At 61.8% G+C, this 16,766-nt stretch overlaps 1 protein-coding gene across 8 annotated transcripts; it reads right to left on the bottom strand.

The window, feature by feature from the left end:
* Positions 1-150: 150 nt before the first annotated feature.
* On the bottom strand, positions 151-16,424 carry PCBP2 (poly(rC) binding protein 2). 8 transcript variants are annotated; one of them, XM_033083338.2, is made up of 16 exons: positions 16,356-16,424; positions 14,521-14,638; positions 14,186-14,209; positions 14,047-14,079; positions 12,257-12,373; positions 11,038-11,169; positions 10,387-10,515; positions 9,912-9,986; positions 8,582-8,668; positions 8,342-8,407; positions 7,443-7,484; positions 6,475-6,547; positions 6,049-6,087; positions 5,207-5,259; positions 3,344-3,513; positions 151-727 (listed from the first exon to the last, which is right to left on the bottom strand). In XM_033083338.2, the coding sequence occupies exons 2-16, from the start codon at positions 14,587-14,589 to the stop codon at positions 691-693; spliced, it is 1,146 nt and encodes a 381-aa protein (XP_032939229.1). In that variant the 5' UTR covers positions 14,590-14,638; positions 16,356-16,424; the 3' UTR covers positions 151-690. The 8 variants fall into 8 exon arrangements, with proteins under 8 accessions (XP_032939229.1, XP_032939230.1, XP_032939231.1 ...); XM_033083339.2 differs by lacking the exon at positions 6,049-6,087; XM_033083340.2 differs by lacking the exon at positions 8,342-8,407.
* Between the last annotated feature and the right edge of the window lie 342 nt (positions 16,425-16,766).

Genomic DNA, 16,766 nt, shown 5'->3' with positions numbered 1-16,766 from the left:
CACCAACTGGGCCGGACTGGGAGCACTGGGCCGGGCCCCAAACACCGGCTGGGGCGGCTCACCCTGCCCAGAGCCGAACTGGGAGCACTGGGCCGGACTGGGAGCACTGGGAGCAGCCAGGGGGGTCAAATAAAGACTGAGACAGGCAGATCCATTAACCAAAATATCCTGCGGGTTCTATTCACAAGGAAAAGCTCCAGTCCATCTTTTTATTCAGTTTTTTTTTGAAAAATTTCCTGACGTTACAGAACTAAACTGAAATGTTTTTTTGTTTTTTTTTTTTTTTCGTTTTTCTTCCACTCTTACATTTCATGACAAAAACAGAAACTTCATGAGCCGAAAAAACGGGGAGAGGAGGGGAGAAGGTGCTGGGGGCGTGGGGAGAGGAGAGAGAAGCTTTATAAAACTAAGATTTGGGGTTCAGCAATTTTAAGAGCTGAACGAAGGAATTAAAATGCTTTTTAATTCGAGAGGAAAAAAAAAAAAAAAAATATAACCCCGAAAAAACAGAACCAAAAAAAAAAAAAAACGGAACAAAAAAAAAAATTTTTTTTTTTTCTTTCTGAAACAAACTGAACGTGGTGAGTGGCGCGAGGCTGGAGGAACCGAAAATGTACAAACTAGTTTAAAACCTGGGTCGGTGCTAAGGGGCCGCAGATGGATGGCGAGGCGGGGGGGTCCGGGGCCCCCCTAACTGCTGCCCATGCCCCCGGTCTCCGAGGAGAGCCTGCAACGAGAAAAGGGCGTCAGAGGGCTGGGACCCCTCAGGGATGGTTGGGACCCCCAAATGGGGCTGGGACCCCTCGGGGGGGGCTGGGACCCCGAATTGGGGGGGGGCAGGACCCCCAAATGGGGCTGGGACCCCGAATTGGGGGGGGGCTGGGACCCCCAAACAGGGCAGGGACCCCCAAATGGGGCTGGGACCCCTAAACGGGGCAGGGACCCCTAAACGGGTCAGGAGCCCCCAAACGGGGCAGGGCGCCCCTTGGGGAGGGTCTGGGGGGGCTCTGCAGGAACAGGAGGAGCCCCCCAGCCTGGGGGGGCTGCGCTGAGCAGGGGGGGCTCTGCTCCTGAGGTCAGGGCAGGGGGAGACCCCCAGGACCCCCAGGGGGGGTGGGGAGGAGGCAGCGGAGGAGGGGGAGCAATGGGAGGGGTGGGGGGCACCCCTGGTGGGGCAGGGACCCCCAGAAGGGAACAGGAACCCCCGGGGGGGGACAGGGTCACACAGAGGGGGGGTAGGGACCCCCAGAAGAGGGGGTAGGGACCCCTAAAATGGGGACAGGGACCCCCAGAGCAGGGCAGGGTCGCACAGACACGGCAGAGGGGCCCCGAGCAGAGCAGGGACCCCCGAGCAGGGCAGGGCAGGGGGCAGGGGGCAGGACAGGGGGCAGCCTAGCCCACCCCCCCGGGCGGTGTGGGGACCCCCGGGACCCCCGGGCTGTGTCACACATCTACCAGAGCAGGTTCTCACCGTGGCAACTTTATTACAGGTACAGACAAGTTAAGAGAGGACAGGTGAGGCCCCCCCGGGCACGGGGATGCGATTCCCCCTCCCCCAGAAAAAAAAAAATAAAATGACAGAGTCCCTTTTCCCCTCCCTCCACCCCCTACAGCCCACCCCGAGCCCACAGCTGTGCCCAAACTACTCGGAAAAAAAAAAAAGGGAAAAGGAGGAGAAATGGAAAAAAAAAAAAATTGTAAAAAATGTTAACAAGCAACAACTAGAGGCAGGCAGAGAAGGAGTTGTGACCGTCACAGGACAGAGGGACACAGTCTCTCGGCCAGCAAGAAAAGCTCTGCTGCTGCCGGGGCAGCAGAAAAAAGGAAAAATTTAAAAATTGAAAAAAAAAAAAATTGAAAAAAAATCAAAAATAATAGTTAAAAAAATTGAAAATAATAATGAAAAAATCAAAAATAATAGTTAAAAAAAATAATAAAAATGAAAAAAAAATAATGAAAGAATCAAAAATAATAATGAAAAAAAAGAAAAAAAATCAAAAATAACTAAAAAAAATCGAAAATAATAATGAAAAAATAAATAATAATGAAAAAATAAAAAATAATAGTGAAAAAATAAAAAATAATAATGAAAAAATAAAAAATAATAATAAAAAAACAAAAAAATAATTAAAAATCAAAATAATAAAAAAACAAAAATAATAATTAGAAATCAAAATAATAAAAAAATAAAAAATAATAATTAAAAATAAAAAATAATGAAAAAATCGAAAATAATAATGAAAAAATCAAAATAAAAAATAATAATTAAAAACAAAAATAATAATTAAAAAATCAAAAATAATAATGAAAAATAAAAAATAATAATAAAGAAAATCAAAAATAATAATAAAAAATCAAAAATAATAATAAAAAAATCAAAAATAATAATAAAAAAAATTGAAAAAAGAGGAAAAAATAGAGGAAAAAAAAAAAAAGAACTAGTTGTTCCAAGTCTCCTCTGCGGGGTCCCGGTGCTGGCAGCCCCTGGAGCAGCCTCAGTACGGGGAGAACCTTTGCTTCTCGGCTTTGAGTTTGTTAGTGACACAGGGCACGGCGGGCGCCGCGGCGCCTTTGGCCGCAGACACGACATTTAGCGCCAGGAGAGGGACAGGTTTCATGCCAAGCAGACTGGAGACACAAGGGGCGGTCGGAAGAGGGTTGGGGAGGCTGGAGGGCGCGTCGGAGGCCCCCGCGGTGGCGAGCGAGGGGGTGGTGGTGGAGGAGGAAGAAGAAGAAGGGGTGGAGGATTGAGAGAGGTTGATGCTGAGGTGGTCAGGGATCGTGACGGAGGCTGCCTGGGAGGAGGGTTTAGCGCTTTCTAAACTGTAACAGAGGAAAAAAGGAAAACAACAACAAAAAAAAAATAAAGAGGAAAAAAAAAAAAAAGAAAAAAAATAAAAAAAAAGGAAAAAAAATAATAAAAAAACACGGGTGTGGGTGGGAGGGAAGGAACGGCACAAAATGCGAAAAAAAAAAAAGGCACAGGACAAACAGCGAAACGGCGCAGGAGCCGGGCTGGGGAGGAGGAGGAGGAGGAGGGAGGGAGGGAGGGAAGGAGGGATGGGACGGTGCTGCCAGGCCTGGCCCAGCCACACCCGGGACCCCCACACCCCCCAGGGGCTCCTGCTGCTCTGGGGGAGCAGGGACACAGCCCAGGGACCCCTCTGAGGCAGGGTCAGGGGACACGGGGACACGCGGGGCAGAGCTCTGTGGGGAGCTGGGCCCCCCCTGGGGTACAGCAGGGCCAGGCTCCCCCCAGCCCCATCCCTGGAGGGCAGCGGGGACGGCGGGGAGGGCGCGGGGGGATCCCCCATGCGGGCACCGGGGGGCTGGGGGCGCTCACCTGACATTGATTAGATACTGGGCCAGGCTGATGCTCGCTGCAGATCCAGTTATGGTCACCTGCCTGTCAGTAGAGCCTTCCACGGGGTTGGCAATCTTGATCTGAGCCCCGGACATCTGGCGGATCTCGTTGATCTTGGCGCCCTGACGCCCGATGATGCAGCCAATCAGCTGGGGAGGGACAGAGCAGGCACGGCTCAGCTCGGCCTGGCCCGGCACGGAACCCTGGGGGCACTGGGGATGGTCCTGAAGGGAGGGGAGCGGGGGAAATCCTACAGGGAAGGGGAGTGGGGGAAAATCCTGCAGGGAGGGGAGTGGGGAAAAATCCTGCAGGGAAAATCCTGCAGGGAGGGGAGTGGGGAAAATCCTGCAGGGAAAATCCTGCAGGGAGGGCAGTGGGGGACACTCCTGCAGGGCAAGGGCAACAGGGCAAAATCCTGCAGGGAAGTGGCAACAGGGGGAAATCCTGCAGGGAAGGGCAGCAAAGGAAGGGGCAGTAGGGAAAATCCTGCAGGGAGGGGAGTGGGGAAAAATCCTGCAGGGAGGGGAGCGGGGGAAATCCTGCAGGGAGGGGAGCGGGGGAAATTCTGCAGGGAGGGGAGTGGGGAAAAATCTGAAAATCCTGCAGGGAAGGGGTAGCAGGGGAAAGTCCTGCAGGGGAGAGCAGTGGGGAAAATCCTGCAGGGAAAAATCCTGCAGGGAAGGGCAGCAAAGGAAGGGGCAGTAGGGAAAATCCTGCAAGGAAAATCCTGCAGGGAGGGCAGCGGGGAGAATCCTGCAGGGCAAGGGCAGCAGGGGAAAATCCTGCAGGGAAAATCCTGCAGGGAGGGCAGTGGGGAAAAATCCTACAGGGGGAGGGCAGCAGGGGAAAAATCCGAAAATCCTGCAGGGCAGGGCAGTGGGGAGAAATCCTGCAGGGCAAGGGCAACAGGGGAAAATCCTGCAGGGAAGGGCAGCAAAGGAGGGGCAGTAGGGAAAATCCTGCAGGGAAAATCCTGCAGGGAGGGCAGAGGAGGAAGGGGCAGTAGGGGACACTCCTGCAGGGAAGGGCAGCAGGGAAAAATCCAAAAATCCTGCAGGGAAGGGGTAGCAGGGGAGAATCCTGCAGGGGAAAATCCGAAAATCCTGCAGGGAGGGCAGCAGGGAACACTCCTAGAGGGAAGGGGCAGTAGGGGAAAATCCAAAAATCCTGCAGGGAAGGGGCAGTGGGGAAAAATCCTACAGGGGAAGGGCAGCAGGGGAAAATCCTGCAGGGAAAGGAGTGGGGAAAATCCTGCAGGAAAAAATCCTACAGGGAAGGGGCAGCAGGGGAAGGGGCAGTAGGGGACATTCCTGCAAAGAAGGGCAGCAGGGAAAATCCCAAAATCCTGCAGGGCAGGGGCAGCAGGGGACACTCCTGCAGGGGACACTCCTGCAGGGGACACTCCTGCAGGGGACACTCCTGCAGGGGACACTCCTGCAGGGCAGGGGCAGCAGGGGACACTCCTGCAGGGGACACTCCTGCAGGGCAGGACGCCGTCCCTGGAGGGTCCAAACTGGTCCCATGTGGGGACACAGCTCAGTGGAGGCGGGACAGTTGGACTCGGTGGCCCTGAAGGCCTCCTCCAACCTCCACAGTCCCAGGATTATGGATTCCTGGGAGTGGGGTGCTGAGGAGCTGGGAAAGGGAGGTTTAAGGGATTTTTAAAAAGGCTTTTTTGCCTTGAAGGTCACTGCAATAGGGACAGGGGGTGTGGGGGCAGCCAGAGTGGCCTGGGGGGGGTTGGGGTGCAGCTTTGAGCCCCCCACAGCCTGACAGGCAAGGACAGTGACCCTGAGGGAGGGGCAGCCCTGGGGACCCCCCCGAGGGCGCAGGGATACTCACATCGTTTGGAATGGTGAGTTCATGGGAGGTGGTTTGGGCAGAGGCATCCAAACCTGCTCGGAGACACAGAGAGGGGCCCAGTGAGGGGGGGGCGGGCAGGGGTGCAGCACCCCGAGTGCTGCCGGGCTGGGGGTCCGGCCGGGCGGGGAGGGGGGCTCTGGACCCCCCGCTGCCCCCAGCTCCCCTCTCCTCACAGCCCCTGCGGCTCGCCCCTGTCCCCTCCATCACGGTGGGACAATCCCAGAGCAGGGGGTGGCACCGGGGGGCTCCAGCCAGGCACTCAGCTCTGCCCCCACTTTGGGTCTGGCTCTCAAAGGCCACAGTACCAGTACCAGGACCAGAACCAGGACCAGGACCAGGACCCCTCCTCCTGCTCCCTGCAGCCCGGGCTGAGCTATGCCAGCGGGCTCTGGAGCCTGCTCACACCCCACAAGGGGCTGAGCTCTGTGCCTGGGGCACTCTGATGATTTTTTCCCACTTTTTCCCCATCCCCAGCTCGCTCCCTGCGAGAGGGACGAGGCCCCACATGGGTTGTGGCAGGGGGACACAGCAGGTGACACTTGGTGCTGTCCCCTCGCTCCTGGGGCAGCTCCAGCTCCTCCTGGGCTGGGGGCTGCTCCCCTCTCTGTGTTTTTGGGCTGTGGGGGTTAAAGCTCGGGGCCCACAGCTCGCTGGGACAGTCCTGCTGTGCTCCAGGGCCCAGCCAGGCTGCAGCTCCAGCCCTTTGGGGCTCCCCTCAACCCCCTCTCCCCCGATCCGGGCAGCGTCTACCAGGGAGAGCGAGACCCCGGGCAGCATGGATACACAACAGAGCAACTACAGATCGTGTGTTTGATCATTACCCCAATAGCCTTTCACCTCGGCAGAGCTGGAGTCAACGCCTGTCAAGATACAAGTCACAATGAGTTCGGCTGTCTCAAGCTGAGAGCCCCAAATGGGTAATTTCTTTCTTTTTTTTTTTAGGTAGTTTGATTTGTTTTTTAGCCGTGTTAGCGAATTTGGAACAGCTCAGCAGCCGCCTGCGTGAGGCTGGAGCAGCCGGAGGGGAGAGCGGAGCTGCGGGCCGGGGTCTCCGGGGGTCTCCAGGATGGGGGGGGCACGGGGGCACAGCGTGGCTGGGCAGAGCGAGGCCCTGCCTGCAGCCCCAGGCGGTCACAGAGGGGTTACCTGGCCCGGGCAGTGTTTGGGGTTACGCTTTGTGGGCACGGCCCCGCGCGGGAGCCGGGCCGGCGCGCGCCAACGCACACGGAGAGAAGGAGTTTCCATACCACTGAATCCAGTGTTGCCATGAGACATTGGAAAGTGTGACTGTTGCATTGCCAACTGGTGCAGCTTGGTCAGCTAGAGGAGGGACGAGGGAGACGGGGAGGAAAAGAGAGAGAGAGAAGAGAGAGAGGCTGGCGTTAGCCATTTCCCGAGGCCGGGGGCCACGAGTGGCCGCGCGCGCCCGCACGGACTCGGCCCCGCCGCCCGCCCCGGCCCCTCTGAGCCGCCCCAAACGGGGGCTGGGGGCTGTGCCCACCCCTCCCCGGTGCAGCAGGGGCTGGAGGAGCGCAGGAACAGAAGCAGAGAGGAGCGGGAGGAGGGAGCAGGTGCTGGTGGCACCGCGGGGCTGCGCCAGCCCGGCCCCTCGGAGCCCTCGCTGCCCTAGAGCTGCCAGGAGCAGAGGTCGGCCCCTACGGGATGAGGATGGGTGCCAGAGGATGGAGGTGTCCGACAGCGCCGGCCGCCGCCGCCGCGATGGGCCCGGGCTGGGCCGGGTCCAACCCCCCTCCCCGACTGCCACCTGCGCCCCAGAGCGGGGCCAGCTGTCCCTGCCACCGCGACAGAGCCACCGTGACAGAGCCACCGCGACAGAGCCACCGCGGGCCGGCTGGGGGGGCCGAATCGGGGGGGCAAAGGAAAAGCCAGAGCTGGTGTGAAATGCCAAGCCAGGGAGAGGTGGGTTTGGAAAAAAAATACAACAAGGAGGAGGGGGAAGTGTCAGAGAGGAGGTGGGGAGGATCCAAGGAGAGATCTGAGGCTGGCTGAAGCTGGCTGTGCACGGCCAGCTCAGGGGGGGTGAGTTTGTTTTTTTTTGGGAGGGGGGGAAGTGCTGGGGAGCTCAGATCAGATCGAGCATTCAGCCCCCCAAGCTGAGCCAGCTCGAGTGGAGAAAGCACGGAGAAAATTTTTGGAAGGTGGGGGGGAGGCAAAGGGTGGATTTCAAGACAAGAAGTTGTAAATAAAAACTTACATCTGGCTGTGGAATGGCATACTGTCCTTGAATGGTATAGGCCTACAAAAGGAGGAAAACAGTCCTATTAACAACCATCGGACAGCCACCCAGGGACAGACAGATTTCAACTAGCCAGGAAGTCAGAGAGCCAAGGTGGAGAGTTCTCCGGGGCGAGGGAAGTGGGGCAGGAGAGGCGGGGACGGATAAATGCTGTCACAAGCAGTTTCTAGGCTGGCGTTACTCGAATTGGCCTGACGTGGCGGCTACGGGGAGGGGGTGGGCAGAATCCGTGCCATCCCCCCCCCCAAAAAAAAAGGTGGCAGACAAAAAAATAAGGAAAAAAAAAAAAGAAAAAAAAAAGGAAAAAATTAAAAAGGAAAAAAAAAAAAAACAACCGACAAGAGAACGGCTGGGATCTTGATGAAGATGTTATGGTGTGGTGAGTCCGACAATGCTGCTATCCCTGCGCCCCGCGCAGGCAGCGAGGCTCCAACGCCCCCGCCGGCCCTGCTGCTGCTCCTGGCCCCTCTCTGCCCCGGCCCGGCAGCTCCCCCGCCTCCCCTCCCCACCCCAAAAAAAAAGTTTGCCCCGTTCCGAGTCCTCTCGTCACTCCACACGCCTAGGACAACGTCGCCGGGCAAGCTACAGGTCAGTGCTGGCGCTGGCTACCACTGCTCGACACGGCCCAGTGCTCGGAGGGGAACGAGGCGAGGGCCTGACCTGCCACAACTCCGTGTCCCCCGGGTTACAGGGGACAGCCACACACTTCAGATTCCTCCTGAAGCTACCCACAGAGGGCGAGGCACTGGCTGGGGCCTGGCTGGCTAAGGTTCGGGGAGGTCTGGGGGGGCCGGGCAGGTGGGGGCGGGTGGGGGAGGAAGGGGAGAGGGGGGTACACAGCCTCACTTCCAGGTCACCGGAAGAACTGCAGCCCAGGCTGGAATTGGCCCAAGTTCGTTGCCATGCAGTGGCTGCCGGGTGGCCTGCGTGAGGAGAGGTTGGTGGGCTCAGAGTCCAGTTCCCAGTGGACAGGAGTCCACAGCACAAAAAGCCACCGTTGTCGGTTTTGGGGGACGGGGACAGGGATGCCACCCTTGTTGGCAGTCTCAGAGAGGCCAAGGATTGAACGGGCCGTGGAGACTGAACTCCCCTCTCACCTCCTGAGGTGGTCCCTCCAAGTCAGAGTTGAGGCACATGGATGGGGCGGTGTGGGGGTAGCTCGCACTGCCGCTGCTGTACCTGTCCTGTGGATAAATTAGAGGACTTCAGTCTCCAGGGCTGTCAATCCGAAACCTTTCGCTAACACCAAACTCAACATCCACATTTTAGCTCAGTGCTGATCGAGGGCTCGCCCTGGCTCTACGCACGACTCTGAGCTGCGGGGACAGAGAGCGCACGGCCCACGGGAGGGGGCCCCGCTGCGGGCCCGGGCCGGGGACGGGGGCGGAAAGGAGGAGAGGGGGAGAAGAGGGGCACGGGGAGGGAAGAGCTGCGTGGCCGTGGGAAGCCTGCTCCTCACTGCTCTAACGGGGAACGCTCCGGCTGCGGCCCCAGGGGCGCGGGGGGCTTCCCCCGGGGTGCAGAGCGGCGGGAGAAGCTGTCGGGGGAGGCGGGAGGGGCTGACCGGGTTCAGGAGGGGAGGAAGAGGCAGGGAGAAGGGCAGGGGGGTGGTGGGGAGGACGGGCAGGTCCGTCCCCCAGAACAAGCGTGGCGGGGGCGGGAGGGGGAGAGCAGAGTCAGGCCTGGCTCTCGGGGAGGCCGGCGGCAGCGACCCCCCCGTCCTGACCCCCTGCCCTGCCTACCCAGGCCCCCACTGAACCGACAGCGCCAGGCCCTGCCCACCCCGAGGGCTCTCCCTGGCAGCAGGAAGGCAGCGGATGCGTTGTGGCCGAGGTTTCTCCGAGCGCTGGGGCAGCCCCGGGGGCCGCTGGCCCTGGTGGCACCTGGGCCCTGCCTCGGGACCCCAAGGGACACCTGTCCCCTGTAAGGCGGGGCTCGGGCCGCTGCCCAGCTCAGCGCAGGAGGGACTAAAGCCCAGTCTACCTGACGCTAGTCCTATCTGACGCCCCCCCCTCCTGCCAGACGAAGCCTCAGCGCACCCCAACCCTACCCAGGCACAGGCTGAGCCTCTGCACCCCGAGAGCCGGTGGCAGAGAGCAGAGAACCCCCGAGCTCCGGGCCAGCCACCCACAGGAGGTCACAGCGAGTCCTTGGAGCCAGCCTGGCTTAGGCAGAGCCTGGCTTAGGCAGCTCGGCCCAACTCAAACCCGACCGCCGCCACCACGCTGGCACACGGCTTTTCTGGCTGGTTAGTTCCAGAATGTTCTGCAGCCCCTCTCCTCCCAGCTCGGCCCCTCTCCCTGCGGCCAGCCCTGCGCAGGGACGGCCGGGGCACAGCGCGGGTGACGGGCACGCGGGGCGCGCTGGCAGCTCGCAACGGCCCCCCCAGACCCTCCCCGCACCCCAGGAGCAGAGGAGAGGCCTTACCTGGCCGCCTGCAAAGATGACGGGAGAGCTGGATGGCTTGGGTCGGTACGGGATGGTGACACCCTTCGGGGGAGACTGGGTGACAGCGAGAGGACAAGGACAGGTCAGACACCGAGCGCTGCTGGCACCGACAGCCCCCTCCCCACAGCCCGGGGCTCTGCTCTGTGTGGCCAGCTCGGGGGGGCCCAAATGAGCCTTTGGGGGACCCAACCGAGCCCTCAGGGCACCCAGGGCAGCGCTGCTTCTCCCTGCCAGCCCCCAGGAGCACGGCAGGGCCGTGGGTGACACCGTGAGCTGCTCTAAAGGCCCCGCTCGACCCCGGTTTAAGCAGCTCCAAGCCTCACCTGGATGAGGCTGTAATCCCCAGCTATCCCTTGATCCCCCAGCAGCTCTTTCCTCTCCCCCTGAGCACTCACAGCCCTCCAAGGGCAGCAGGACGCCCTGCAGCCCCAGCCAGCCCCGGGCCAGGCCCTACCTCAAGCATGACGACGCAGATCTGTTTGACGCACTCGATGATGGACTGTGGGATCCCAGCAATGGTGATGGCTCGCTCAGTCGAGTTGGGCAGCATGTCCCCTGCCACCTGGACCTGTGCCCCCGTGCTCTGCCAAGCCCAGGGGTAAAAATAGCCCGTCAGAGCCCAGGCCTCAGCGACCAACCCCGTGCCTGGTTATACATAGCCAAAACTGCCCCCCAGCTCCTCCTTTCCCCCAAAATAAAAGTGCTTTAATCCCAGCTGGATGCAATTCGGTCACCAGGAGCCTGAGGCGGCAGAGGGGACCTGGCCTCAGCCTGGCCCTGTAACCCAAGCCAGGGCAGAGTTAATCCAGCAGCACCCAGAGCTGCACGGCCGAGGGCAGCGCTGCCTGGAGCATCTCCCTCTCCAAAATGTGGGAAAAGCCCAGGGAAAGGGCAGTCAGGAGCCATGGGAAGGGGGAAGCACGACCCCAGCCCTCCAGCTGTGAGGGGCAGCACCAGGCAGAGCAGGGCCTGCCCCGAGTCTCAGCGTGCCAAGCACTGAAAACACAGGGAGCTCCAAAAATCCCTGGGTGGGGACAACGCTGGGATTTGCCCTTGGGGACACCTGAACCCCCCGTGGGACCCCCCTGGGCTGGGCACCACGCACCTCTCGGATCTCCTTGATCTTGCAGCCTCCCTTGCCAATGAGGGACCCGCACTGGCTGGCAGGCACCACGAGCCGCAGGGTGACCGGGGGCCGGCTGGCGGCCGTGCTGTTGGTCATGGAGCTGCTGATGTCCTGCGAGGAAGAGGAGGTGTTGAGGGCCAGCCCTGCCGCGAGGGCACGCGCTGGGGACGTGCCTGGCACGGGGACAGGGAGGTGACGCTGGCAAGGCCAAGGTGACCTCGGGGCTTTCCCAGGGCTTCCTCAGCAGCCCAGAAAAGGCACAGATGTATTTTGGGGAAGCAGCAGCCAAACTGTGCTGCCTCAATGGAAATGGCTCAGGGGTTGGATCCCACTGCAGGCAGGCAGGAACCGGAGCTGGGGGGGCACAGGGGCCCGGGGGGGCTCCACGGCTCCGGGGTCAGCGCGGAGCCTCCCGCTGCACCAGGGATCAAGGCAGCAGCTCCGGGAAAAACAATCCCGGCGCCGATTAGAGCGGTCATGTGCTGGCAGGGGGAGGGGAGGCACAAGGCCAGGGCTCAACTGACCTACTAAAAGCAGAGCTGGGCTCCAAGGCCGGTGCCCAGCACACTGCAGAGCCCTCGGAGGGCTCGGCTCCCTGCACACAGCACAAACAGCCCCGAGCTCTGCAGCCCCTCAGAGGAGGGGGCTTGGGGACACAGCTGCCAGCACAGCGCTGTTCCTCCCTGGGAATGTCCCCAATGCTGAGGGTAACAGGATTTGTACCCCCACAGCAAGGTGAGGGTCATACAGCTCTGCCCCACACGAGGTGAGCAGCACCCCCAAATTCTGCTCCCTCCAACATGGAGCAGGATGGAAATCATCACAGCCCTGAGCAGGCTCTAACACCTGCAAGATGCAGGTGATCCAGCAGCAAAATCCTCCCTGCAAGTCACAGATTTAACAGGACCAGGGACAGGCTGCAGCTCGTCCAGCCCCACAGGGCTGCAGCCCCAGAGTGTGCTGGGGGAAGTGGCAGCAGCAGGAGCAGAGCCAGGGGATTCCAAGCCCTGCTGTGTCCCTGAGGGGGCTCTGGCTCCAGCAGCGCCCGGACCTTGCCCCGGCGCGGTGCCGGACAAAGATCAGGGGCCAGGCGGGGAAACACGGGCTGGAACAACAGCCCTGGGGCCCACGCCGGGCTGAGCCCGCCCAGAGAGGAGGGACGGGCAGGGGCAGTGACTGCAGGGAACGCTGGACACACCTCTTCCAGTTTGTCAATGATCATCGCAAAAGCTTTGAAGATGGCGTTGGTGGGTCCCGCGAGGGTGATGATCCGCTCGGGGCAGTTCCCTTCCGAGATGTTGATGCGAGCTCCGCTCTGCGGGGAGGCAAACGCCACCTCAGTGCCGCCCCAGCGCTCCGGCGGCCGCAGCTGCTCGGGATTCCTGCGGATCCCCCGCCGGGGACAGAGCCCTCCCTCCTCCTCCCTCCCTCGCTCAGGCAGCCATCTTCTCCTCCTCGGCTTCCTGCCGCGCCTGCCCACAGCTCCCGGCATGCCCCGCGCCGCGCTGCCTGCGCTGTGTGCGCTGTGTGCTGCGTGCCGCGCCGCCATCCTGCCCTGCTTACATCAACTCTGCTGCCATCCTGCCATCCTGCCCTGCTTACATCCAGCTCGGCTTCCATCCTGCCATCCTGCCCTGCTTCAATCCTGCCTGGCTCTGCTTCAATCCTGTCCTGTTCACCATCCTGCCCTGCTTACATCCAGCTCGGCTTCCATCCGGCCCTGCTTCAATCCTGCCCTGCTCACTCACCATCCTGTCCTGCTCTGCTTCCATACTGTCCTGTTCACCATCCTGCCATCCTGCCCTGCTTGCATCCAGCTCTGCTTCCATCCTGCCCTGCTTACAGCCAGCTCTGCTTCCATCCTGCCATCCTGCCCTGCTTACATCCAGCTCGGCTTCCATCCTGCCCTGCTCACTCACCATCCTGCCCTGCTTACATCCAGCTCGGCTTCAATCCTGCCCAGCTCTGCTGCCATCCTGTCCTGTTCACCATCCTGCCCTGCTTACATCAACTCTGCTGCCATCCTGCCCTGCTTACATCCTGCCACCCTGCCATGCTTCAATCCTGCCCGGCTCTGCTGCCATCCTGCCCTGCTTACATCCAGCTCTGCTGCCATCCTGCCATCCTGCCCTGCTTACATCCAGCTCGGCTTCAATCCTGTCCTGTTCACCATCCAGCTCTGCTCACTCACCATCCTGCCCTGCTTACATCCAGCCCGGCTCTGCTTCCATCCTGCCCTGCTTCAATCCTGCCCGGCTCACTCACCATCCTGCCATCCTGTCCTGCTTCAATCCAGCTCTGCTGCCATCCTGTCCTGCTCCCTCACCATCCTGGCCTGCTTCCATCCTGGCTGGCTCTGCTTCGATCCCACCATCCTGCTCTGCTTCCATACTGTCCTGTTCACCATGCCACCATCCTGCCCTGCTTACATCCAGCTCTGTTTCCATCTTGCCCTGCTCACCATCCTGCCATCCTGTCCTGCTTACATCCAGCTCTGCTGCCATCCTGCCCTGCTCTGCTTCCATCCTGTCATCCTGCCCTGCTTCCACCCAGCTCAACTTCCATACTATCCTGTTCACCATCCTGTCCTGCTTCCATCCTGCCCTGCTCACCATCCCGCCATCCTGCCCTGCTTACATCCAGCTTTGCTTCCATCCTGTCCTGCTTCAATCCTGCCCAGCTCTGCTGCCATCCTGTCCTGTTCACCATCCTGCCCTGCTTCCATCCTGCCCTGCTTCCATCCTGCCCTGCTCGGCTTCCATCCTGCCACCCTTCCACCCGGCTCTGCTGCCATCCTGTCCTGCTTACATCCAGCTCTGCTTCCATCCTGTCCTGCTCACCATCCTGCCCTGCTCACCATACTGCCATCCTGCCCTGCTTGCCATCCTGTCCTGTTCACCATCCCACCATCCTGCCCTGCTTCCACCCGGCTCTGCTCCCATCCCGCCCTGCTCCCCATCCTACTCTGCCCCGCTCCCCCGCACTCACCTCCTCACGCATCTTCTTCACCGACTCCCCTTTCTGTGAGGGACAGAGAAGGGAGACAGCGTCAGCGCGGCTGCGGGGAGGGAGGGGAACGAGGGGAGAAGGGGAAAGGAGGGCTAAGGGCAGTTTGTTCCTCACTCACCTTCCCAATGATGCTTCCCACCTCCTGGGAGGGAAACAAAAGCACCATTAGTCAGCGTTTTAAAAACTCCTGGAGTCCCAAGCCCAAACTCTGCTCTCTTCACAGCCAAAACAAGCTTCCAAGCAGTGCAGATCTGCCCCTCAGATAACCGGGCTGTATCCCGGTCCTGCTCATCTTGCTCCCACCAGATCACTCCCCCCACACCCCATAATTATTTCCTTCGCTGGCTGCAGCCCAGGACCTGCCCGGGTGGCTGCAACGTGTTCCTGATCCCAGAGCAGCTCCAGCAGATCCCCGGGCACAGGAGCAGCCCGCGGCAGGCTGGGGACACGAACCTTTCCGTGCATGAGTAGCCGGATGGTGAGCGTGACATTGAGACCCCCTTCGATGACTCCGGTGTCCATGGTGGGCAGTGCGGGCTCGGCTCAGGCTGCGGTGGCGCTCGGGCCTCGGCTGGGGGGAGAGGGGCCGGGTGAGCGAGGGGCTCTGACACCCCCCGGGCAGGACTGCAGCCCCCCTGTGCCGATCCACGCTGGTTTGGTTCTCCTTGTATCAATTTCCAGGGCTAAGCTGGCCCGATCCCACCCGGATCCAGCCCGCTGCCCCATCCCAGCCCTGCTCCCTGCAGTTCCTGAGGGACAGCTGAGTGCTTTGGGGTGACCCCCGGCAGCACCGGGGACACAAACGGCTCCTGGACACAGCCAGGAGTCCCGAGGGGGCACCGAGGACCGACTGTGGGAGCTGCAGCTCCCTGCGACCCCCACACCTCCCCCAGCCCAAGCCTTGCTGCCGGTGCCCGATGGGAGCGGGAGCCCCAGTCCTGGGGATTATGGAAAAAATAAAATAAACCCCATCGGCCTCCCCGAGCCCGCGCGGGGCCTCTCGGAGCAGGTTCCGAGGCGATTCCCTCAGACCCAGATAAGGCCACATGAGCGCACGATCAGGTTTCAAACCACCTGAGTCGGCAGCGGTTGCAAAACAGCCCGGCCGGCCCCAGCCGAGCGTTTCACGGCAATCCGGTAAATAAACTCCCATTTCGGCCCCCGCTTCTGCCCCATCAAAGTTTAACCAGGCCGGGGCAGGGCCGCGCTGGCACCGCGGGGTTTGGAGCTCAGCCCCGCACCCGGCCCGGTTCGGCGAGGCGAGCCCCGAGCCCGTCCCGGGGACAAAAGGGGCCGAGCTGGGCCCGGGCCGGGCTCCCGGCGAGGCTCCTCCGCAGGGAAACTTCCCCGAGCCGGATCCCCCCGCCCCAAAGCGGGGACGCGGCTCCGGAGCCGGCCCAGCCCCGCGCGGGGAACCGGGCCGGGGGTCCCGGCGGCTCCGAGCCCGGCCGGGGGAGCGGAGGGAGCGGCTGTCCCGGAGCGATGGAGCCCGACCCCGGCCGGGCAGGGGAACCGCGGCTCCGAGCGGGGAACGGGCCGAGCGCTGGGAGAGCGGGAGCAGAAATGGGATCCTGGATCCGGACCGGGGGGATAAACGGGGCTCTGGATCCCGGCCCGGGGCTCGGGATCACCGCTCGGCTCCGGGCAGAGATCGCGGATCCCCCGGGGGCGGCGGCTCCGCGCCCGCCCGGGCCCCCCCTTCCCGCTCCGGCGGGGAAAACAACAGCGCGGGATGGCGGAAAACCCGGGCGGGAAAAGAAAAAAACTCCGTACGGAGAGAAAAAAAAAAAATAAAACCGAAAGAAAAAAAAAAATTAAAAATTTTAAAACTCCCAAGAAATCGGAGTAGAAAGAAAAGAAGGAAAAAAAAAAAAAAATTTCCGCACGGCGCTCGGGGCCCCCCCGCGGGCGGGCGGGCGGGGGGCGGCGGCGCCATGTGACGCACGCGGCGCCGCGAGCCCCCCCGGGCCGGGTGCGGCGGGGGGGCCCGCGGGGGGGGCGGCGGCGGCGGCCCCCGAGCCCCCGGGGCCGTTTGGGCCCGGGCCGGCGGCGCGGGGCGCGCGGGCCGCGCAGGCCGCACAGGCCGCGCAGGCCGCGGGCGCCGTGAGGGCGCGGCCGGCGGGGGGGCGGCGAGGGGGGAGGGGGGGCGCCGCGTGAGGGCCCGGCCCGAGCCCGATCGGACCCGGATGGCGGCCGGGGGGGCGCGGGGGAGCCCGCGGGGAGGGCCGGGGGGCGGCGGTGGGGGGGCGATGGGGAGTGGGGGGGGGGCGGGCGGGGGTCGGGCCTACCTGTGTCGGCGCCGGTAACGGCGTTGGGCGAAGGGCGCTCCGGGCGGAGCGGGAGGAGGGAGGGCGGGAGGGAGGGGGGGGGAGGCGGGGAGGGAGCGCGGCGGGCGGGCGCGCGGGATGGCGGCGGCGGCGGCGCGGGCGCGGCTGCTCCGGCTGCGGCGGCCGCGGGTCTGGGAGGGGGCGGCGGGCGCGGCCCGATTTACACCCGCCCCGACCCGGAAACGCACCGCGCGCGCGGGGCGGGACAGAGCGGCCGCCGCCCCGCACGGCGCCCCCCGGCGGCGCGGAGGACCCGAGGGGAGCGGGGGGCGCTGGGGGCAGTTGGGGGGCACTGGGGGCAATTGGGGGGCACTGGGGGGTGATGAGGAGTAATGGAGGCACTGAGGGAGCCAAGGGGAGGGATTAAAGGTG

Source organism: Catharus ustulatus, chromosome 31 (genome assembly GCF_009819885.2).
Source record: "Catharus ustulatus isolate bCatUst1 chromosome 31, bCatUst1.pri.v2, whole genome shotgun sequence".
Classification (NCBI taxonomy): Eukaryota; Metazoa; Chordata; class Aves; order Passeriformes; family Turdidae; genus Catharus; species Catharus ustulatus.
The sequence above is the reverse complement of the archived record's forward strand: the minus strand, read 5'-3'. Positions and strand labels throughout refer to the sequence as shown.